Here is a 22371-nt window from a genome sequence, read left to right as displayed (position 1 = left end):
TTATATACACTTGTATTATGTATGTAATTAACGCTTTACAAATTTCTTTCGCAATTATCAAATTTAGTTTACTACAGTGGATATCGCTAATATAACAAATAATTGTATTGCAGAAGAATAGTATACAGACGATTAACTGTAGCATCAATTCCACAAAAAATTTTATAGTATTCTTCTTAGAGATTTATAATGGAAATGTCTTAGAATTGCAGACAACTCTTTAAGTGTGTTTTCTTAATTAATGTGAAATTAATGCTAAAGTAGAATTCAAAAAGAACTGACTATAACACACACACAAATTAATGTATTTTAGTAGTTTACATAAAATAAGATCAACCATTTGAATATTTTTTATAAACATATATGTATTGCTTTTGAGCATTTGCGTATATTCGATACCAACTGTAGTAAGTACTTAGAGCTAAGAAGCCTTTTGTTAAACTGCCACAACGATGACGTTCATATATTTTTATATATGCTTGTATAATATTAAATATGTTTACTAAAGACGATATGTTTACTAAAATTATAATAATAATAGTATATCGCATAGGTATATGTCTACATCATTATATATACACACATACGCATATCCATATGTAAATTGTTTATATTATATAGTAGAATTATATTTATCCAATCCTCAAATTGGGAATTCCCTTAACGAACTAAAGTTTGTTCTAGCGGCCAGTGAAGGGCATCAATGCAATTAGAAAATTGCTAATGCTTACACGTCTTTAAAGCTTAAGTTTTGGTTATTCTCATTGTTTGGTTTGGTTTCTAGGTATACAAGTTCTATGCGTTATTGTTTGAAATAATTATTTTTAGCTAACTCATTTCGATTATACAATATAAAAAGCCAATTACTGAACAACAGCAGCTACTTAGTAAAGAGTTCTCACTACACATAAATATTTACAAAATGTTTCATTCTATTTATCATTACTTAAATTCAATTATTTGTCAATTGATATTTGGTTAGATCAACCAGATGCTCATACAGCATATCCTCCTGAGGCGTCAGACCAATCATTATCCAACCCGATATAGCAGCAATACTCCTCGTCACGGACAAACTACTCCACACACTTTGCACACTGTTGCTTAGCTGAAAAGATTAATTAGGATTAATGTGGGAATATTGATAGGATTATTTTATTTCATCACTTACCAGCTCCTGCTGGGTTAACGTTATATTTGCATTATTATTAAACAGATAGAGCTTCTCATCAATCGAATCGGAGCATATAGTTAGGATTATTGTTGCTATATAGATCATTGTGATGATAAGCCAACGAAACGAGATTAATTCACTTGCATTTGAGAAGCTCCAGCGACAAATGTCCATACTAAAAAGAAAGAAAGAAGAGTTATTAGTTATTAGTAATAAATATTATTTCAACTATTTGTTATAAATTCTTTATAAAAAACACTTCAACTTCCTGACTCCTTTAATATAGAGAAACTTAAGTCTAACTCAAATTTGAACTCACAGCTAGTGACCTATCACATTCAACTGTCTAAGGAAACTTGGTATAATTAAGTTCTGAAGTGGATGTACAATAAACATTTTTTGCTTATCTTATATTCACATTATTTGCAGATGCAAAAGGTCAAAAGATTCAAGTGAAGCCCCCAGAGCTGTGTACATAGATCTGACATTTAGAAAAGCAGCAGCATCAACACATAAATCACAGAGCACAGAATAACGTTGCGAAATGTCACACTCAGTTTTACACTTTCACTACACTGAGAATGAACAGAATTGAGAAAGTGAAACGTGATGTGGTCGAGAAGGGGGTGCGGCGACAAAACAACAGAGACAAAGCGACAAAATGCCAAACCAAAAGCGGCAAACCAAAAAAACGAGCTGCCAGAAACAGACAGTTGCAATGTTGTTTGGTCTACCAAACGACCCAAAAAGCCACCCACACACGCTCACACAAACAGTATTTAAAGGTCAAGAGTGCAGCAAAATAAGTGAATGTGTGTTTGTGTGTGGGCATCGCACAAAAAGAGCAAAGTTTAAGGGCATTAAAATATATATTTGCTAGATGATGAAATTGGCCACGCAACGAGCGCACTTACAAATTATTTCAATAATGACAACAGCCACGAAGCCAAACAAAAGGCGAACCTCTTCAAATTTGCAATTCTAAACAAGTTAGTCGCGAGTGCTCGACAAAGAGATACCCTGCTTACTTCTAGCTCTTACCATCTCTGAGTTCTGGCTTTATCAACCCAGCTGTTGACCCTGATCAAGAATATATATATCTTATCACGCTCCCCTCTGCCTGTTACATATATTTGCACAAATTTAATATACCCTCAGCGCAGGGTTTAATAAGTATAGCATACTTTTTAGCGACCTATCCTCACCCTCTTTTACAACTGCCAATATTGACGCACACAATACGCCCACGCAAACAACACTCTTACAGCATTGTGTGTAGAGTCTAGACCACAAATTTTTAGAAGGTGGCCTTTATTTATATGGTCTTGAGTTGAAGGAGCTACCTCATTCTATGGATCTCTCTTTATGTGTGTTGTTTTTTTTTAATTTTCAATGAAATGTGCGGTTCTCTTTGGAGGTTTCCACCTTGGACAAGTCGGTACGCTTTGAGGTCAATGTGTTCTTGGGTCCCAGCACTCACACACACAAACACTTTATTAACACGCACACCGTACTAACTACTTCAACTAAATTAGTTTGACTTTCATTTGTTATATTTAGCAACAGCCGACGAAGGTCGCAAGTCAACGAAATTGACTTGTAAACAACTAAGGACACTACAGATAAGACCGTCATTAGACTGGCAAAAGATCAAGATGATAATGTTGTTCTTTTATAAATTTCTTAATTAAGGATAGTAATCTTGAGTGGGTTAGTAATTGGAAAGTAGAATTCTCATGTAACTATTCTTAACTATATAATCTAGACTCGCACTTACCGATCGAATACAGAAACTAGACATATGATAGCCAAGCAGTAAAAGGTATTTAAATATGTATCCGCAAATCCAGCATAATCGCTTATTAGTGCCAATGTTTCGCTACTCGTTGTTGTCGTTGTTGTTGTCGTCGTACCACTTCCAGTTCCCAATCCCGATCCCAATCCCAATCCCGTTCCCGTTTCAGCTCCTATTCCATTTTCCATTGCCGCATTCGCATTGCTCAGTTCTATAACCAAATTTGGCATCTCTGTTGTTGTTGCTGCTGTTATGGTTGTTGTTGTTGGCCGTGTTGTCGATACAGTTGCAGTTGCTAAAGTCTCGCCCGCAAGACTCATGCTATTGATAACCTTTGCCCAATCCGTGGGATGACTGCTCAGCACAAAGAGTAGATGGGCCAAGGCTAGACCAGCTAGCAGCCCATGGCATATGTTCGATATGAGCAGCCAAATTCGTTGAACCACACAGGCAAGTTGAATGTTGCTTGAGATGCCATTACTAAAAGATCGAAAAAAAATTTAGAAATCAATTATTGAAATACATTTCGAAGAATTGAAAAATTCTACAATTTTCCATTGATATAATCTAACAAATTAACTTTACTCTACAATTAAATGAATGAGCAATACCTAGCTTAACAATTTAAATAAACATATTTAAAGTATCTTAATTTTTGTGAAAGAATACCACATCATTTTCTGAATAATACTATCTATGGAAACACACATGTAGAAATTCACTATATTCATAAGAAAAATACCTCTTTCATTTTATTCTTTAAATTTCATTTTGTAATAAAGAATAAAATTCAAATATTTTGACTATGTACTTAATTCTCATTTATAAAAAAAACAAAACCTCTAGTTGTTTAAAACAATAACTAAATTATTTCGCAAAAAATGCACCCTATATTTAAAAATCATGTATACGCATATTTAAAGAAATATATATTTATCTTTACATGTTATCAGTTAATAAGAATGAAAAAATACTAATTGGTTTCCAATCGAATTTATAACAAATCCCCTTTTGACCTAGGACCTTGACGAGTCTTATGCAATTTGAGCAGACAAATTGTCTTATCAGCCGAATTTGGCTTAAATCCCTTGGCTTGTTATACACGCAAAACCAATTCAAATCAAATATGCTTTGGCAAGGCAAAAACCCACGTACTCAGACAAACAGAAAAACACGTTAAGACTGAAGTCAATTTGATTGGCAGGAGAGACTGTAGGGATCTAAATATAGACCTACATAAATACACAGCCGGCAAAAAAAGAACGGACATGGAATTATGTGGGAGTCATTCAAAAAAAAAAAGAGCAGATTGGGAATGATTTCTTATCCCCATCCTCACTCCAAACTCACCGATTGAGCTGGGCATCGAGCAGACAACGTGTGTCTCCATAGCTGCCACGTCCGCTGGCGCCACCGCCAGTGCCATTGGAGCGAAAGAGACGTGCGCCGGCACCACCCAACTCAGCGGCCGAGTAGCCATCGATGCCACCAATGCATGTGGAGCTGCCAGCAGCTGCCGCACGCGCGGCACCGACAAAGGAACGCTTGTAGTAGCTCTGCTCCACTGGTCGATATCCCGATGACGTCTGCAGAAACATTTTATCGATGTGCGCGGGCGTATCGTCCGTGGGTGAGACGACCGGAGTGAATGGGTTGTAGATCTCATCGCCCTCAGCGGGCGTAATGTCATCCGCCAGTTCCTTCAATATGGATGATAGCCCACCAGCTGAGTAAAGTTTGCCTGTAGGTTGGAAGGAAGAGAGACACATATACAATGTGTGAGACAGAGAGAGAGAGACAGAAAGAGAGGGAAAGTGAGCGAGAGAAAGAGAGAGAGAGAGAGAGAGAATGTTACTGCGCAGCTGCGAGCTGGCCAAAGCTTTTTCCTCAATGGAATACCATTTGCAACCTGGACTTGGACTTGGACTCGCAACGAGACCGCGAATGGGATTGGGAATGAGATTGTTTCGGAAGATACTACTTACTGATGAGTTGACCCCGCTTATCCCGCTGCGATTTTGTCTTGCGATGCACACGTCGTTCCTCCAAGCTCTGATCGATTTCCAGCTCACCCGATAGGGATGCATCATGCATATCGGAGCATTGTTTAAGGTAACGCATCAGCGTCTCGTTGGCCTGGCGCACCTCCATCTCGCCGGCAGCTATCAGCTTCCGTTCGCGCCGCCTCCGAGATTCGGACTTGCTACGCTTGCGGCGCGGACTCTTGTCAAAGCTGTTCCTCGAACGCAGCGAACGCTGTGCGGGACTAGCCTGGGGATCTGACAGCGATTGCTGCTTGCGGGAGGCGCCACCACCAACTCCGACACCGGAACCACCTGCTCCGCCACTGCTGCCCGCACCCATGCTCAATGCCGAGGGCGTGGGCGAGCTCTGCTTTAGCTCCCGATCAATGTAGCCCAAAATGCCGCGATGAAAGGATGAATCCACCTCGAGCGAACGCAATCCCGGCGACTGTGGTGAATGTGTGCGCCTCGAACGGTGTCCGTGTGTTGCAGGCAACTGACGCAACGTCTCTCGGAGACTCATGGCATCGCCCGATGAATTGCGACTGCCATCGCTGTGCTTTGTGGGCTGTGTGGGTGATTCGAGGTGTGTGGTCTCCATCTCCGGCACATCGGCACCCAGCGAGACGCTCTCCTCCAGCGTATCCTGCGTGGGCGGTGCATGTCCATTGACCAGCACCACCGTTTGCTGTGATGTCTGACTGGGTGAGCCCACCATTTCAATGCTATCCGCCGAGCTCTGTGCACTGATGCGACCCACCACCGTTGTGGCCGTCGTGGTCGATGCGGTATCATTGAGAGCCGCCGCACAGCTCTCGAGAGTCTCGGTAATGTCCTGGGTCTCCTGGGCATCGGGTGGTGTTGCTGCCGCTGCTGTTGCTGTTGCTGCCTCACGTTCCAAGCGACGCTGCCGCGCCTCCGTGCGACGTTGTCGCTGATGCTGACGATGCACCTTGGGCTGAGTGGCCTCCATTGCTGCAATCCCTCCGCCTCCTTACTCACTCACACGCTTCCTCTCTTTCTGTTGTTGTATTCTGCAATCCAATTAGCCTAGACTAGTGTTGTTAATGCTGTTGTTGTTGTTATTGTGGTTTCCTTTGTTGTTGCTGTCGTGTGTCTTCATAACAGGTGGATTAGTCCAGCAGGATGGATGTTTGAACTTTTGAGCAATGTCCTGGCAAAGCTGCAGCTCTTTTCGCTTTGACCCAAATAATTATGCACCACAGCTGCAGCTACACCCACATGCAAACAACACACACACACAGAGAGACACACACAGACGCTCTCACAACACTTGAGCATCAGCAAAGTCCTTTTTGTGCATTTCAAGGCTGTTTATCAAATTTATTTAGCCAAAATACTCAATATATTGAATTATTATTATTTTATAACTTATTTTAACAATGCAATTGTTAGTCAATTTGGTAGCACTAGTATTTTTGGTCTGTCTCTATGAAGGTCGCCCGGTTAGAGAATTGAAAACGTGTGTTTTGCTCGCGTTCGCGGCTGCTAAGCGACTGACTTGGCCTGGCCGAGACAGCAATGCAAAATGGCCTAAACTGGCCTGGCCTGGCTTGACTTGGCTTGGCTCACATTTGGTGGTTGGTTGTTGCTTTTCTTGTTGTTGTTTGTGTCCTGCTTCCTGAAACGTAGTAACGAGCGCAGTGCAAAAGCTTTGCACAATGACGTCAGTCGCTGTGCGTGGTGAGCATTAACACCCACCCACACACAATTGCCAGTTGGTGTGTGTGTGTGTGTGTGTGTGTGTGTGTGCATTGGTGTGCTGGCATTATTGACTAATTCTATTTTTAGGCAGCCGCCAGCGTACGCATAGATGGGGGATTTTTGTTTTTAGCAGCACCTTGTCCCAAAATTTCATCAGCTGCTTTTTTGGCCACACTTAGAGAAACAGGTCCATAAAATATGCGGCTAACAATTCTTTATTTAATGTCGACTAAAATTAAAAAAATTAGAAAATATGATTTTGATTAAACAATTTCAATAAATGATAAATAATTATAATTTAATTAATAAACTATTTTTATAAACCTTTAAAGAATTATCTAGATGACTGAGATAATGTTAGACATCCTGGAAACAGGATAATCCTTAATTAAAATTTTTTATCAAAATTAATATTAACTCTTATTTTTCGGTCAAAAAAATTTTGATATAATGATTAATTTTCCATTTTCATTATAAAAATGAAATATGTATAAAGGTTTTAACATATGTATGTATTTATAGTTTTTATTTTTAAAACTTTAACCGTTAAGGTTCCTGATTTTAATTAACATAAGGTTTCTAATTTATATTTTTTCAAATTTTACCATAATTTGTGGCGTGAAGCAACACCAACCTCACTTTGACACTTAAAAAGCAGCTGTCGTGTATTTTGCGACATTTTGCACACAACCACAAAGACCAACTCTCTTCCACCTTCCACATTTTAACCCCCGCTCTCTTACCTTTGTGCTCTCTTTTGGTGAATCGATAAATGCGTGGTTATGTCTCAGCTTGGTTCAAGCTACTGCGCAGCTTTCAGCCTGTACATCATGTTGATGACGTCAATTGAAAAAGCTTGCCTGGCCAAAACAACAACAAAAGCTCAGACAAAAGCCGGCAATGAGCTTTTTCCAGCATGCCATTTCGAAGGCGTCAGTCAGGCAAATTTTATTATCGTAAAGCGTGCGCCTGCAGAGGCGTCGTCTGGCGCTGCAGCAGACACACAAAAACAACATCAATTCTCAGGCGCTGACGCTGACGTTAATGGCCCTTGAAATGCCAAAAGGCGTTGGGCGCTTGAACTGCTCTTACTCTTGCGTTCTCTCTCGCTCTCGCCGCTTTCTCTGTTATTTCTCGCTCTCGATTTTTGCTTGTGACTGAGAGCCACTGGCAAGTTAACGACATTGAGCATACGTCATTACTGTGACGTCACAGGCTGACGTCAGTGTGCGCACATTATTGCTTAACAACATTGAGAGGGCAAAGGACCAAGCTACGGAGTGTAAAGGCATCGTCAAATATTAAACAGCAGACTAATGCTATTTCCTTTGTAGGAGTATGGATAAAGTAATGCTCAAATCTAGGAATAATAACGAAAACGAAACCAGAGCCTATAACAAAAGCTAACCGTTTTTTTTTAATACCGCAACCGTTTACAAAATAAATTCTTTTTCAAGTACCAAAAATCTAAACGTTTATCCGAGAGAGATATTCGAGATAGACCTTTACTAATTGACAATTACTATATCAATTAAAAAAAAATTTGTTTTCGAAAATTTCGAATGGACTGTTAAAAAATTTAAAATGATTGAACATTTTTATATTAATAAAGTTAATAAAATATGAGTATAGTATTTTATATCAGTTGCAAACTTTAACAATAACTATAAATTTAGAAAAAAAATGAATTGAAATGAAAATATGTGGAAATCAAGCACTAAACTGTTCCAACACTTCTTCAAGTTCCACAACACTGCCAACAGAACCTTTGGCAACTCTGCCAGCAAAACGTTGTCCTAGGCAACTGCTTTGTTGTTTTGTCAATACACTTGTTCAAGGTAGAACCGGTAGCAGCTCAAAATCAAAACTACGCATTAAGTAAGGACACAATAAAAATGCCTTTATTAGAGGCGCCTGCCGAGTACACGGAGTCATCGCCGGAACACTCACTGCAGCCGGAAATACCGATATTGCTGCCACCGTTACCAGGACCAGCTGCACTTCCACAACTACGTCCGCCTCCAGCTGCGGTGCGACTACAACAACAACAACAGCAGCAGCAGCAAGTGGAACGTCAGAATCGTCGCATATTGGGACGCAGAAATTCCTACGATCGTGATGTGCCCATTGCAGAGGAGAATGAACACTTTCCAGCCTTTGTGCATCTGTTGCCAGTAGTTTTGCCGCCACAATTGCCAGAGCCGACGCTAGATGAACTATTGGTAAGTTGAGGACGCAATTGATGGTGCCCTTGCTAAGTGGATATTCAGAATATAATTATCAGATCAATTCGATTTATTCTATGCAAAACATGATCAACTAATTTTAGCTGAAATTGCTCAGCTGATTTCAGTCTGTTAGCATTTTGAACAGTCTGTTAAGTCTCTTAACATTCTGTTGACCTTTCTAATAGTCTGTTACTATCTCTTTTCTTGTAAGCTCGTTCTGTTCGTCTTAATAACAGTCTGTTAATAAGCACTTTAACAGACTGCTTCCTCTCTGGCAGTCTATTAAGCTCTCTAACAGTCTGTCAACCTCTGTAACATTCTGTTTGACTCTCTAAAAGTCGTTAAGCATTTTAACTATTTGATAATAAAATTTTTTCATTTCCATACAGCGTCGAGTGACGCAGCGCACGGATTTGGAGCATGTGGAGTCTGTGCGTCTTCGCGTCATTTCCTATTCAATTAGCCTGTCCAGACTCTCGCTATTTCTGCCCCGTCTACAGCAATTGGATCTCAGTGGCAGCGTTCTTAGTTCTCTAAGGGATCTGGGTTATGGACTGATGCAGCTCACACATCTGAACATTAGCAATTGTGGCCTGAACAGCTTCGATGGCACCAGTGGCCTACCGGCCATAAGGGTGCTCATTGCGGATGGCAATATGATACAACGTGTCGGGCCTTTGTCGGAATTGAGTCAACTTCAAGTGCTTCAGGCACGCAACAATCGCATCAGTGAACTGGGATTGCTCTCGTTTCTGGGATTGTGCCCGCAACTAATGGAGGTGGAACTGACTGGTAATCCCGTCTGCCGTTTGCCCCTCTATCGTGATACACTGAGACGCAGTGTGGCCACGCTACAGCAGCTGGACGGTCAATCAATTGATGCGGACACCAACACAGAGCAAGAGGACTCACAAAGCTCGTTGTCAAGCGAGTCCGAGTCCTCGGCACGTCCTGCAACGGCACCACAACAACAACACAGCGAAACTTTTGTCGCAAATAATTCTCGTCCAGCAACTGCTTTGGTCTCATTGGATGCAGTGCGTCATCAACGTCAGTCCATAAATTCCACACCTGTTGCAGGCTCCGTTTTGGGTTTGGTCCGACAACGTCGTCGTCGCAGTGGTCATGCTTGGGTCAGCTCCTCAAGTGGCTCCTCTGCCAGCTCCTCGGCCTCCTCAACACGCGCTCCCTCTATTAGCTCCTGCTCCTCCTCGCAGAGCAGCTTGGACATGCACTCAAACTCGTACGCTTTCAGTGCTCGTAGTACAATAGATTAAAGTTTTGCTCACATAACAGCTAAACGTTTATTGTGATTAATCTAATAATAATGTATAATTCATAAAGTTATATGCAATTATTAATAAAGTTAGACAAAATTTGACCATTTTCTTGTTAGATAAGAAAATACTACTGCCGCTCTTTATTTTCCATTGTCTTTGATTACGAAATTTCCAGAAGCATTTGGGAGTCCAATGGCAAATTCTGAAATTGAGCTCTAGAACATCATCAGCAGTTTTTGTAATTAGTGCGGACAGGGTCATAAATTATTTGTGCTCAGCACCTCGACTCGAAGCATATCATTTGCTGTGTCACAAATTATTTGTCAGCTGCGTTGCTAATTTCTCATCAACGATAAAGATGGCGAAGCTAATTTGCACATACTTAAGATTCCCAACCGCTGATTTAAATCATCATATTACCAATTACTCTATTAATTATTGCATTTCATGTTCTTTATAATATATGTCTACGCTCCTAGGGGACCTATTAAACTTGCACTAGATCTTTTGTCTACGTCTATGATAAAAATGTGGCTTAATTTGTGTTCGTGTTATAAAAGTGAAAAAATTTCTACTACATATATAAGATGGTTATCCTACTCCGTGTAAGTATATTGAAACAAGGCTGCCGAAGGAGATCTTACAGGCACCAGTTGACTTTGTCCATTTGAATTTCGAAAAACTATATAATCGCGTCCGTTTATCAATCGTCTCACGCCGGGCAAATTCTGTTCCCCTCCCAGGATTAGGCCATGTCCATTGGCGGCGACAGCACGACGCCAACGTTGCTCACCACCGTTATGACTGAAGATGCTCTGATATGGAGGAGGAGGTGTCACATTCTGACCATGTGTCGAAGTACCCAACAGCTGTTTATTTCCGTTATTAAAGCCTCGCAATCCTCGCAGCCAACGAGATGGCTTTATACTTTGTCCATTGGTCGTCCGTCCAATGCCATGTCGTGCCCACTGATTGGCCTCGTGTCGTCCATTTATGTAGCGGAACAACAGCTCTGTGGTGAACACGGCCAATGCTGTTGCAAATCCCGTTAGCATTATGTAATAGGTCATCATTAGATCCCCGTTCCTCAGCTGCCGTTCCGTACTGCCCAGATCCTGTGGACAAATCTCTGCACTTGGCAATTTTCTGGCTGACAAATGCTTGATAATGCCAGATTCTACCAGATTGAGAAGTCTAGCGAATATATAAAAAAAAATACAAATTCATATTGAAAAAAATTGTTTTACTTTTTTTTTTAATAGAAAGCGTAATGAGCATATGCAAGTATGTAAAAAATTTAAAACGAATCAATTCTACAGATATATATTTTATAATGATCGACTCATCAACTTACTCAGGGTCGAAAAGTTCACTCAGATTGGAACCAATGGGATATGCAAAAGTTCTCTTCTTCTTTAAAAACGGATCCTTGGCCATGGCAAAAGGACAATGAATCTTCTCATCGCTGAAGCTAAGTGACTTGCGGTACAAATAGTCCCTATAGAGCATTATATTGATCGCTGGACGATCCCGTACAAAAACATAACCATTGCGCTCTACGTAGTTCTGCAGATTATAGGAATCGTTAGAGGCATCCGTGAAGACCGCATAATTGTTGTGGATCATGTGATTGAGCATGTTTAAGGATTCGTTGGTCTGCGCAAGAAAAACGTTAGAGTTATGACGGATAAAAGATTATTTATATTTTTTTATTGAATAAATTGAAGCTAGATTTCCAGACATTTATTATTTTCGATCATATTAACCGACAACTCGATTATTTTTTGTCGATTTTTAGATTTTAAGCTCGAACACATTGTGAACTTACACCACTCCTTTTTTTATAAAATGCATTAAGAACAAGATCGAGGAAAATAAATGGATTTCAAACTCACCGTGCGTATGGCGTACTCAACTCCTCCTCCTCGCAACGATACGAAATGCTTGTTCTTCGAGAGAATATCATTAACCGTATTATAGGGCAGCGTAAACTTGGAGAGGGTCAAAAAGGCGGTCAAGTTTGCCGTATAGAACGAGGTCAAAATGGTGATGAATATCCACCAGGTGGCAAATAGCAGTCGTGTCGAATCTGCAATTGAATCGAATATAGTATAAACATATTTCATAATTAAAAGGACAAACTGGACGATTGCATGTACAGGCAAGCGAATCGAGCAAGAACCCAATGCAAATTGTTGATAGCTATCGCTGCATTAGGGTTAATTGCTCCACATGTGAACAAATGCATATATGCATATATAGTATGTATGCGGAAATGATTCACCTGCAATCGGGGAAAGTGTGCTGCCCTGTTTCATGAGGGCCCCGTAAACGAACCAGGCACAGTGTCCTAGGGAATACGGCTGCTGCACTGCATCCCCCGTTAGGCGATTGCGTATGATGATCAGCAAATAGATAATGGGTCCAACGGCCACCAGAGAGACAAAGATGAGTATCCAGACGCGAAAATCAAAGGGAGCCAATAAGCCAGAACCACTTGCCGATTCCCTGGGACGTTGCATGACCATAATCCATTCTCCCTCATCCAATGTGGTTGTCGAGTAGAACACAAATGTGCGCTGCTCCGACAACGATGGTATAAAGGCGGCAGCCAGATCTACATCCTACCATGGAACAGAAACATAAAGATTCCATTTCAGAATCCCTAGGTAACTACTTACACTATTGTTGACCATTTCAATCAAACTGCGATCCAAATCCGCTGTGGAACCAATTATATTATCCTGCGGCACAACAACGTCGAACGTGAAGTTAAACTTTTTTTGCAGAAATTCGATAATCTGAAAGGAAACTCCACGACCAACCCTCGTGCCATTCTCTAGCACTTCGGTATAACTCAATGGATAATCCTCAAGCGTTGCAATTTTCAGATGTTTGCCATTAATCCACTCTTTCATGTTTCGCAATTTCTCCTTTTTGTTGCGCAGCACTTCCAGCGTTTCCACTGGAGCCTCTTCAACCAATCCAGCATCCTCTAGATCCAGATCTATGGGCATCTCTGTAACCAGACTCCCATCCGGATTCAACTGTATCAAACCCTCGGGCATCGTATCATTCAATGGCGGACAGGCCAAGCACAGTGCGGCAGCCACAAGCAACTCTATCCCAGTTCCCATTTCAACTACACAGGAATCGTACAGTTGTTAATAATATTTAGTAACATACCTACTTTAAATTTGAGTGCATTCAAACTTCATTAAAACGCACTTAGAAAAAAAAATATATGAACAACTTTGAAAATGTCATAAATGAAGTGAAATTTAGATTTACTAGGAGTACGAATGTTAATCTTGGAATTAAAGCTTTTCACAGTGAATAAATATTCAGTTTAAATGGCAACTGAATTTTAGAACTATTTGTTAACTTTTAATAAAAAAATCAACTGATTTAAAAAATAGTTTAGATATAATATAATAACATTTCAAGGAATTTGGTATTTGTTGAAATGCCTAAATAACTGTATCAAATAACTTCGAAAAATAGTTCAATCAGAGCACTTTAAATCAAAATTCCCAAAACTGATTGTAGACAACAGATAAGTTTTTATTATTATTCCTTAATTACTAGTTTAGAGGTACTTTTTCAACGTTTAATTGAAGTAAAGTGTTACCTCTGTATATATTTATACGCATAAAACTTGATTCAAAAATGATAAAATTTCCACAGAAATAAAGTTAAGTATTTTTTGAGTTCAGTAAAAATAGCTTGTACATTAATAATCTGTTTGTTTTTTTTTTACCAATTTCCGTTAGAAACTCTATTTAATGTTAGACTTTTTACGCTTTCGCATACTGTTCAAAGTACAGACTGTCTTTGATTCTTTTGGATTTCACAACGAACCGTTAACAACTGAACCACGAGCGATACTGAACTAAAAAAATTGGTGGCCATATGAATGTGTAAATTTGGTTCATGTATGCTTGACCCACAACAAACACAATTAACAATAATGACAAGTGTAAACATGAGCAGATACAGGACACGTCCCTTTGCACCTCCCCTCTGTCCGTAGTCCCTGGAGATTTGTAAGCTTTGATTAGCTACCGCTTCTATTCATATAACTTGATTGTAGTCGCAGTCAAAGTTGTTTCAATAATATTGGCTGGCTAATGAAACGACGCGACGCGTCTATCGAAGCTTAAGAAAATACAAATATTATTCAAGTTGATGTAAGAAACTTACATGTTCAAGGACACTCCATATCCTGTGGGTCAAGTTTACATACGTGTCTATATAATAGTCGAGTGCCACAATTACAGTTGATAACCAAGTCAAACTAAATGGTCGTAAATCGTTATTTTTACACACAAAATATGACAAAGTCAAACAAATTTAAATGAAACTTAAAGCAATTAAGCTGTTACTAATATAAACCTTACGTAATAGCAGACATTTTACAATTATTTTAAGGAAAAAAACTACATTTAATGCTAACTCAATTAGATTCAGTTTATATTTTATAAAATCTTTTAAGCAGAGAAAGTAAAAATTATAAGTTACCCACAAAAATATATAAATTACTTATAAAAATCACAAAGTAATGATTATTTTATAATTTTTGAACATTTTTATCAATGATAATGATTAATTTTGAGTAGTTTTATAAAAAATCTGACTGAATTTCTTTTATAAGGCAATGCAACAATATTGGAAAATAGTTATTTAATTTCGAATTCAAAATTTGTATTGAAAATTATTGGCTAAATTTTTGCCACAACAATAAAATTAAAATAAAATGCCGTTGCATTTTTTGATCATCTATTCGCCATCTATTGTTTGGTAAAGCAACTAACGATATATCAGTATGGCAGCACTGTTGGACTCCACCGAAAACAACTACAGCGATGCCAGACTGACACTTGCTCTCTCTCCCTCCCTGGCAAAACCGAAGCGCGATTTTTGAACTAAACAACTAATAAATATAATTATAGGACAACGCACTTGAGTTATTATCTATTATCTATCTAAAATTCATATTAAATAAAAAGGGAGAATTATAATGTAAATAATTGTAAATTATAAATATAAATAGATAAATATGCTAATCGTATTTCGATATTAAGCACACCGAATTAAATAGATTCTTGTTGTAATTATTAAATAAATATTTTTCTTTAATTAAAGAAGCTGTTCTTGACGTTCTTGGCCATAAAGTTCTTTATTTATAACATTGGACATCAAATCAAATTTTCGCCAAGAGTTTCGTCTTTTCTGCTGTGCTCAGCGCAAAAGTGCAAACCACAACAAAAATGGGTGAGATAAAGACTTGAAATGGAAAATTCTGCTTACGACGGCACTGTTAAATGTTATAAATTGTTGGTGGCAATGGCAAGAGCTGAGCATTTCCAGAAAATCCGTCAATCTCAAGAGTTGATATCATGGCACAGTACAGCAGACAGATTCAAGTGGTCGCAATTATTTTATTGTTGGGTAAGTCTCAAGTAAACCGACCCATTCCATGGCTATGACAATAACAAATAAATTGGAATTGTTCACAGCTATGCAACATTGTTGGGCCATGCCTTATGTCCAGAATGGCAACGACATTGACGTTGATGGGAACTATCAGGGAGCAGGGGGAAATGGAGGCAATGGTCGACCTGTGGATTATCACACAGTTGTGGGTCACTTTAAAGACTTCTTCATGTATCTGCCTGTCATGATGACGACATTAAAGGAAACCATGTCTGGTTTTCCGAAATTTGCCGAAGGTGTTCGCATCTTAACCTCTGGTAAAGGACGTGTCGATGGCGAGGATTGCAAGTGCAGTCAGAATACTCTGCCAACTGGCGCTAGCAGTGAAATCTTGGACAACAACAGTCGCTTTGGTTAACAATAATCGAAGATAAATACTGTAAATATTTATTGTATATACTCTAAGTTAATAGTGCTAAATAAATTATAAAACATTTGAAAATACTTCCATTGATCTGCAGCTTAATTTATTTTTTAGTTGATCCTAAAAGCCTGCAATACTTTATTGTGTTTTTGTGAAACAAGAAAAGATATTTTAGTTGTACTTATTTAACATATTTAGTATAATTTTATTTATTTAAAAATGTTATTTTGGTTGGGTTTTAGTTGGTTTGTACTTCCGGAACATCCCTGAAAAATTATTGTATATGTCGTTAACAATTTTTAATAAGTGGCAATTTATTTAATAATATAATCCAGAGCAATTAGCTAGCTCTGTGCATGTCTTCCGCTGAAATTTATCACGCCTTCATTATATTAATCAATCAGTCAACTTATCAATTCATCAATTATTTATCGAGTTAGGTTACACTTTATATTTACACCGGTTTGACTACTAATTATATAGCAATTAAAATCCAAGAAAAACTATTTAAATGCGTTTAAATATGTTCGACTTGACAATACCCTGCAATTAGGTAGGAATAACTATAATAACACGTTGTTTAGAGAGAAAATACTTTTAACATATGAACTTTCACAATTTAAATACCCATTGTGGGCAGTTTCATTAGAGATAGTTATTATGCAATACCAGAGATGTCAATATCTACTCGAAATTCTAACTATATATGACAAATGAATCGGGCGTGACTTTGAAATGACTTATAAGTCAAGAATTTAAGAGACTCGCTTGCCATGTTACGATCACAAACATAAAAAAAAAACCAGATAGAAAACATATATTATGTATGTTTATCTAGCAAAGTATTTGCACAACGCTCTGTGATAAAAATCGTTTCAATTTCTGTCAAGTTCAAAGTCAAGCGAAAGTCGACATTAACCTTAACACTGACCGAGTTACATGGACAGACGGCAGACCTTATAGACGCATTTCGCCTACAGCGATAGGAAAGGGGAGTGGAACAGTGGAAGGGGCAGACCATTTTATTAATTGCTGCAATCAGCGCTAAAAATACAAAACCGAAAGAAAAAAAAATTAAAAAAACGTAATTGATGTTTTTGTTTCATTTACCTTTTGGCACTTGCATGCGAAACCGTTGATCATCGCAACGCGTGAGGAGAATGAGGAGCGGGGGAGTGGCAGATTAGCCCAGAGGGAGGTATCCCATTACCCGCAAAAAACACGTTCCAACAACGAAACCGTAAAAAACTCAACGTTACAATATTAAAATTAACAATTATTATGAGCAGACGGTATTGATGCTCCAACATTTGTAACAAGTTTTATTGCCACCCAAGTCGAGGGAAACACACGACAGTTATCAGTTGTTAAGAGGGTTACTCAGGAAATGAGCATGGAAAAAAATTATTTATATACCTGTGATCAAAAGGTGTTAAGCATAAAATCCCGTACACTTAACACCTTTTTACGTTACATAGTCATTTAATTTCTTTTTCTTTTTCACAATGGAAAATTTAAGCTCGTTAATTTTTATTAATTTCTAAAGTGTGCTTTCCCTTGTGAGCGAAGCTTTTAAAATTAAATTGACAATAATAACTTATTTACATTTTCAACAAGTCAAAAAAGCATACGAATCTGGGGGAATTACCGTAAATTAGACCTTAAGTGAACTCGGAAGCTTTAAAAAAAATAACTGCTCTTTTGTAGATAGTCAAATTTTGGGAGTTTTAAAAGTAGGAGAATAAGGTAATAACAAGTATTACAAAAGCTTGTTATATTTTTATTAAATATTCCAATTAACGAAATTAATATTTATTAAAAAATACCTTATAGATACCTTATGATACCTTATAGAAATTTCATATAATCTTGCCTATGTTTTCAGTAATTTGAATAGAATATATTCTACACAGTTTCAACAAGGAATCTTCTGCACTTCGGACACTTTCATAAAAAAAGTTCAAGTGTTTATTCGTCCAAAATTCAATGGGGCTCTAAATATCTAGATATACTCAAAATTTTGAAAACAGTGAATTCATTAGCCCAAATTGATAATAAATTAAAAAGCGTATTATTCCATTTAGACCTGAAATAAGCATTTAATTGGTTGTCGAATTAATGATTTTAATATTTTTACTTGTAATTTAATTTAAAAAAAAAATTTAGTAATTTCACAATTTGTAGTCAATAAATCTAAGCACTATCCAACAGAAGTTGTGCCTGTAAATAAACCTTGAGTAAGTCACTTGACTTTGAATAATTTTACATATGCTCAACTCTCAGATTAATAAACACTCGAAATTAATGCATTTTTATCTTTTGTTTACTTAGTTATTGTATTCAATTAATAACCCTTTTAGATTTATAAACTCTTAATATTAATGCATTTTGATCTTTTGTTCATTGAGTAACCCTAGTGGCTAATTATTATGGGGCAAATGTAACTTGGGGGCGACTTCTCTCTGTAAGACATGCGCATTCCATTTCTGGCGTTGTGATATGTAAATTAAACAGCAATCACGCCCCTTTTGCCTACCTGATACTCAAAGATTGCCAATAAAGAGAGAATGCGGGGGAACTAATAAATTATGCACACTTTGTTTGACTTACTCATTAGCCGTACTGAAGTGAACTGAAGTTTTCAGATACTTAAATGTATATTTATCAAAGTGTAAATGAATTTGACAAACATATGGATAGTAGAGACTTAGGACAGATATCACAGAGGTTGTTATATAATAGGGCAGATTTGGTGACGATTGTTAGACGATGAAATCGGCTTGACTGTTCACCCGGGTGATCAGAAAAGGACGCTTCTCGGTGGGACAACGAAACTTCTCAAACAAGCGCGGATTGAATCCGCTTTTCTCGCCCTCCATCTCCAGCATATTATTCCAAATAGCATTCGCTGCGGCGGCATGTCCACGTTGACTTAGATGAAAGCAATCCTCGGAGAAGAATCGCGTATCGGTTTGTCCACTTTGGGTGCGGGGAAAGTCCTCAAACTGCGAGAAAGGCTGCAAATTGATGGTAAAGGTCTGAAAAGAAAAATATAGGGAACATATCAAATAAAGAAAGGTAGGTATTGCAACTTTCCAGACTCACCTCGGTATTAAACTCTGGCATATTGACAATCTCATAATCCTTGGCTATCCAACGCTTCATAATGCCTTCATAGTAATCCAAGTGAGCTTTGGTCTTGCCCAGCAAACAGGGACACTCAAAGCGCAAGGTGCTATAACAAACTGGAGGCAGACCCGAGAGATTCGCTAGAAATCTCAAGTTGGGTGCTGGCACCACATTGAGCAGCAGGCGCGGCACATGATCCCTCAAATAACGATAGGTCTTTAGCATATTCTGCTCATGATAGGAAACTGTCAGTTCGGGCTTGGGATAAAAGCAAATATCGGTGCAGAAATCATTGTTGCCTATAAACAACGTGACCAGTTTCCAGTCGTGGGTCATATTCACTTTGGGATCATGTTGCAAGCGCTTTACCAGAACTTTGGCCATATAGGGAATATCTCGGGACATGGCAGCCAATTCGGCAACATTGAAACGCGATGAGCGCTCTGTGGATAGACCGTCCTTTAGGGAGTATCCATAGAGATTAGGATTGAACTCCTTGAGAATATTGGGCAACGTTAGATATTTTCGCCAATTGTATTGGCCGCCAATGGACCACGAAGCACCTCGATTCTCCACAGTAACATGCACCAAATTGGTGGCAAAGATGCCATTGCCAGCGGTCAAAGAGTCACCCATTCCTCCAATGATGTCTATGTCGCCGGGTCTCAAACGATGCACACTCGTGGGTCGCTGATCGCTGCGTCTTCCAGGTCCATGTTCTGCATCACAGAATTGCAGCAAAGAACGCGTGCGTGCATTCGAATTTTGAGTTTTCTAAAAAGAGAAAGTCATTATTTAGATGAGTAAGAATCTTCTCCAGCTTCTGTTGATCTAAACTCACGCCCGCATCCCGCACACGTTGCACGTTTGCTGACTCGTCGCCAGAGCGACCAGAGAAGGCCAAACCCAGCAATCTCAGTGGACGATATGCATGCTTCAAAGCCACATCCAATGACGTGCGCTGTGACGTCACAATCGCGACGCTGAGCAGCAACAGGAACAGTGATGCCTTCCACATCTTGTTTTACAGCTTAAAATAAGATCAATCCAAGATTAATGGACTTGCCAAACTCTTGCTTTCGATGCTGCTTCTGGTGACGTCCTCGATGCTGAACCAGTTCTCCGAAGATGTTTCATTACAGTGACGGCGATTGTATTATTAGTTTATTCACCTTTTCGCTGATTGTTTTGTTTTGATGATTCGTATATTTGCTAGGCTAATTTACGTATTTAGCATAAAAGAATGTCGACAAATTTATGCAAATTTATGTTGACCAATTATTTTGGCAAGCTTAAAATAGTTGCCCTCTTGGGATAATATATCACAATGACATTGAATCGCAGGAGTTATCATTTGGGAGTTCATTACAAAGCTATAATATACATTGTCACTCCATTGACCGATTCAATCTCATTTTGCCACGCTTTTTGACCAGCGAAAGAACAATAAAAACGTTTTTGAAATATCTCGAAAAACATTTACTATATTAATTTATAATAGGTTGGCAGGCGGAAGTGACGGAAGATTGAACCGTAAAAGCAGCACGAGTTTGCGGTAAATAAGTTTATATATAGCGCTAGACGGCGTGCTAAATCCAGTTCATATTCATACACATATATATTTAGAATCTATTTCCTTTTTGCATAATGCACGGTGTCAAAACAAAAGACTTAGGAAACGAACCCGCCACAATGAACAGATCGAAGATGCAATCACAACTAATTATAATTATTAACACAATTCACTTGATCTTATCAAATTTAATTAAGTATGCAAATTACCTTTGATTTTTTGTAACAGTTATATGTCAACACTTTTTATTCAAAAGAATTTCTTAAATTTTTTCGAGTTCAATTTTTTAACAGTAAATCTTGCAAGTTCTCCGAAGAATTGCACAATTACTTAAATGTACAAAATTGGATTTTGTATACTATATGTATGTTTAATATTTTAAAGCCGCAGAGGCAGCAGCGCGTCCGGCTCCGTCAATCGCATAGAATCAACTGCTCGCTAGAATTTCTGATTATGTTGATTTTATATATGAATAGCCTCAGAGACGGTGCCCCGGACAGCGTACTACGCATAGAATAAAAAAGGTTCGCACAAGCATACGAAACACGTAAAAAGAACAAAATACAATACAAATTAAGTGCGAATTTCGACGTTGAGACTTCTCAGCTTATATATATCCTATCATTTACACAAAAAAATAGAATAGTTAGCTATAGAATATGATAGTCTCTTTGAAGAAGAAAAAAGTTCATTTATCATATTTAAAAATGCAGCTTTCTTGTATATTAATAATTTTAAGTTTTAAAAAAATTACAAGTAATCAAATAAATGAAAAATGTTAGTTTAAAATATATATATATTTATTCAAGGATATTCTTTAAATATATAAATAATTCTTTTAGCAGTCGGTCATATTTTGAGAATTAAATTTTAGTTCATTAATTATAAAACCAACAAAGTTTATATGCATTTTTTTATATTTATATTAATAGTTTAATTTTACATAACAATAACAAAATACTAAATATAAAAATATTTAAAACAATCTTATCTTCTGTACATTTCAATATACCCATTGCTAAAAATGGTTACATGGTATAAATATATCAGAATTGGCTGTCTCCGATTCTCATACACATACTCGTTCACTTACAAGCGCACCGAAGCGCCAAGCCGGTTAAATTCGATGTTGTCGTCTGAGTAAGCGTAAATTCTTAAATTCACTTTCGTTCGCCAGTTAAAAATAGTTTTGAGACAAAATCAACGACATATCCACTTGTCAGAATGAACGCTTATCGTTGACTACTTGGAAAATCAGTGGGCAGACAGAAGCGAGTTTTATGGTCTGACCAGACCAGAAATGATCAAAAGGGGCGCGTTTGCGTCTTAAGTCTGATCTGAGGAGCAGCTGAAATGTGGGTAAAGAAAACGAGACCTGCAACTCACCGACTTTAGTGGCATCTTCAGCATTTTAAATTGGTTACCGAAACGAAAGCTCAGTCTAAAACTGTACATAAAGTGTACGTGATATGTCGTGATAAATAGAGTCTGGATTTTTTTAGACTTATATAATTTACTGGCACTAATTGGCGTTTGTTGATTTTATCAGTGGAAGTGCTATAAAAAATACTTTACTGGATGAA

General features: G+C 38.1%; 5 protein-coding genes across 5 annotated transcripts; 2 read left to right on the top strand and 3 right to left on the bottom strand.

The window, feature by feature from the left end:
- Positions 1 to 339: 339 nt before the first annotated feature.
- On the bottom strand, positions 340 to 6287 carry LOC117787415. Its single transcript, XM_034625934.1, has 5 exons — positions 4955 to 6287; positions 4320 to 4710; positions 2952 to 3449; positions 1172 to 1349; positions 340 to 1108 (listed from the first exon to the last, which is right to left on the bottom strand). The coding sequence occupies exons 1-5, from the start codon at positions 5964 to 5966 to the stop codon at positions 953 to 955; spliced, it is 2235 nt and encodes a 744-aa protein (XP_034481825.1). The 5' UTR covers positions 5967 to 6287; the 3' UTR covers positions 340 to 952.
- Positions 6288 to 8613: 2326 nt separating this feature from the next.
- LOC117787252 (nischarin) lies at positions 8614 to 10322 on the top strand. The gene is made up of 2 exons (XM_034625733.1): positions 8614 to 8940; positions 9336 to 10322. Exons 1-2 carry the CDS (start codon positions 8614 to 8616, stop codon positions 10221 to 10223), a joined length of 1215 nt encoding a protein of 404 aa, XP_034481624.1. The 3' UTR covers positions 10224 to 10322.
- A 59-nt stretch (positions 10323 to 10381) lies between these two features.
- On the bottom strand, positions 10382 to 13363 carry LOC117787251 (glutamate receptor ionotropic, delta-1). The gene is made up of 5 exons (XM_034625732.1): positions 12908 to 13363; positions 12511 to 12850; positions 12122 to 12315; positions 11581 to 11882; positions 10382 to 11420 (listed from the first exon to the last, which is right to left on the bottom strand). The coding sequence occupies exons 1-5, from the start codon at positions 13361 to 13363 to the stop codon at positions 10823 to 10825; spliced, it is 1890 nt and encodes a 629-aa protein (XP_034481623.1). The 3' UTR covers positions 10382 to 10822.
- Positions 13364 to 15608: 2245 nt separating this feature from the next.
- On the top strand, positions 15609 to 16166 carry LOC117788240. The gene is made up of 2 exons (XM_034626937.1): positions 15609 to 15677; positions 15746 to 16166. The coding sequence occupies exons 1-2, from the start codon at positions 15626 to 15628 to the stop codon at positions 16078 to 16080; spliced, it is 387 nt and encodes a 128-aa protein (XP_034482828.1). The 5' UTR covers positions 15609 to 15625; the 3' UTR covers positions 16081 to 16166.
- Positions 16167 to 18686: 2520 nt separating this feature from the next.
- On the bottom strand, positions 18687 to 21213 carry LOC117788634 (phospholipase B1, membrane-associated). The gene is made up of 4 exons (XM_034627464.1): positions 20998 to 21213; positions 20057 to 20245; positions 19192 to 19989; positions 18687 to 19124 (listed from the first exon to the last, which is right to left on the bottom strand). The coding sequence occupies exons 2-4, from the start codon at positions 20231 to 20233 to the stop codon at positions 18849 to 18851; spliced, it is 1251 nt and encodes a 416-aa protein (XP_034483355.1). The 5' UTR covers positions 20234 to 20245; positions 20998 to 21213; the 3' UTR covers positions 18687 to 18848.
- Between the last annotated feature and the right edge of the window lie 1158 nt (positions 21214 to 22371).

Source organism: Drosophila innubila, assembly GCF_004354385.1.
Source record: "Drosophila innubila isolate TH190305 chromosome 3L unlocalized genomic scaffold, UK_Dinn_1.0 0_D_3L, whole genome shotgun sequence".
In the NCBI taxonomy this organism is placed as follows: domain Eukaryota; kingdom Metazoa; phylum Arthropoda; class Insecta; order Diptera; family Drosophilidae; genus Drosophila; species Drosophila innubila.
This window is presented reverse-complemented; position numbering and strand designations above follow the sequence as displayed.

Excerpts from the sequence above, each read along its gene's own strand:
- LOC117787415 (XM_034625934.1), bottom strand. The coding sequence starts at position 5,966 with ATGGAGGCCACTCAGCCCAAGGTGCATCGTCAGCATCAGCGACAACGT. Across the intron at positions 3,450-4,319 it reads CTCGATGCCCAGCTCAATCG|TAATGGCATCTCAAGCAACA; the intron begins GTGAGTTTGGAG and ends TCGATCTTTTAG. Across the intron at positions 1,350-2,951 it reads CTAGTTTCTGTATTCGATCG|TATGGACATTTGTCGCTGGA; the intron begins GTAAGTGCGAGT and ends CTTTCTTTTTAG.
- LOC117787252 (XM_034625733.1), top strand. The coding sequence starts at position 8,614 with ATGCCTTTATTAGAGGCGCCTGCCGAGTACACGGAGTCATCGCCGGAA. Across the intron at positions 8,941-9,335 it reads CGACGCTAGATGAACTATTG|CGTCGAGTGACGCAGCGCAC; the intron begins GTAAGTTGAGGA and ends ATTTCCATACAG.
- LOC117787251 (XM_034625732.1), bottom strand. The coding sequence starts at position 13,363 with ATGGGAACTGGGATAGAGTTGCTTGTGGCTGCCGCACTGTGCTTGGCC. Across the intron at positions 12,851-12,907 it reads TTGAAATGGTCAACAATAGT|GATGTAGATCTGGCTGCCGC; the intron begins GTAAGTAGTTAC and ends GTTCCATGGTAG. Across the intron at positions 11,883-12,121 it reads TTGAGTACGCCATACGCACG|ACCAACGAATCCTTAAACAT; the intron begins GTGAGTTTGAAA and ends TTTCTTGCGCAG.
- LOC117788240 (XM_034626937.1), top strand. The coding sequence starts at position 15,626 with ATGGCACAGTACAGCAGACAGATTCAAGTGGTCGCAATTATTTTATTG. Across the intron at positions 15,678-15,745 it reads CGCAATTATTTTATTGTTGG|CTATGCAACATTGTTGGGCC; the intron begins GTAAGTCTCAAG and ends AATTGTTCACAG.
- LOC117788634 (XM_034627464.1), bottom strand. The coding sequence starts at position 20,233 with ATGTGGAAGGCATCACTGTTCCTGTTGCTGCTCAGCGTCGCGATTGTG. Across the intron at positions 19,990-20,056 it reads AACGTGTGCGGGATGCGGGC|AAAACTCAAAATTCGAATGC; the intron begins GTGAGTTTAGAT and ends TTCTCTTTTTAG. Across the intron at positions 19,125-19,191 it reads TGCCAGAGTTTAATACCGAG|ACCTTTACCATCAATTTGCA; the intron begins GTGAGTCTGGAA and ends TTTTCTTTTCAG.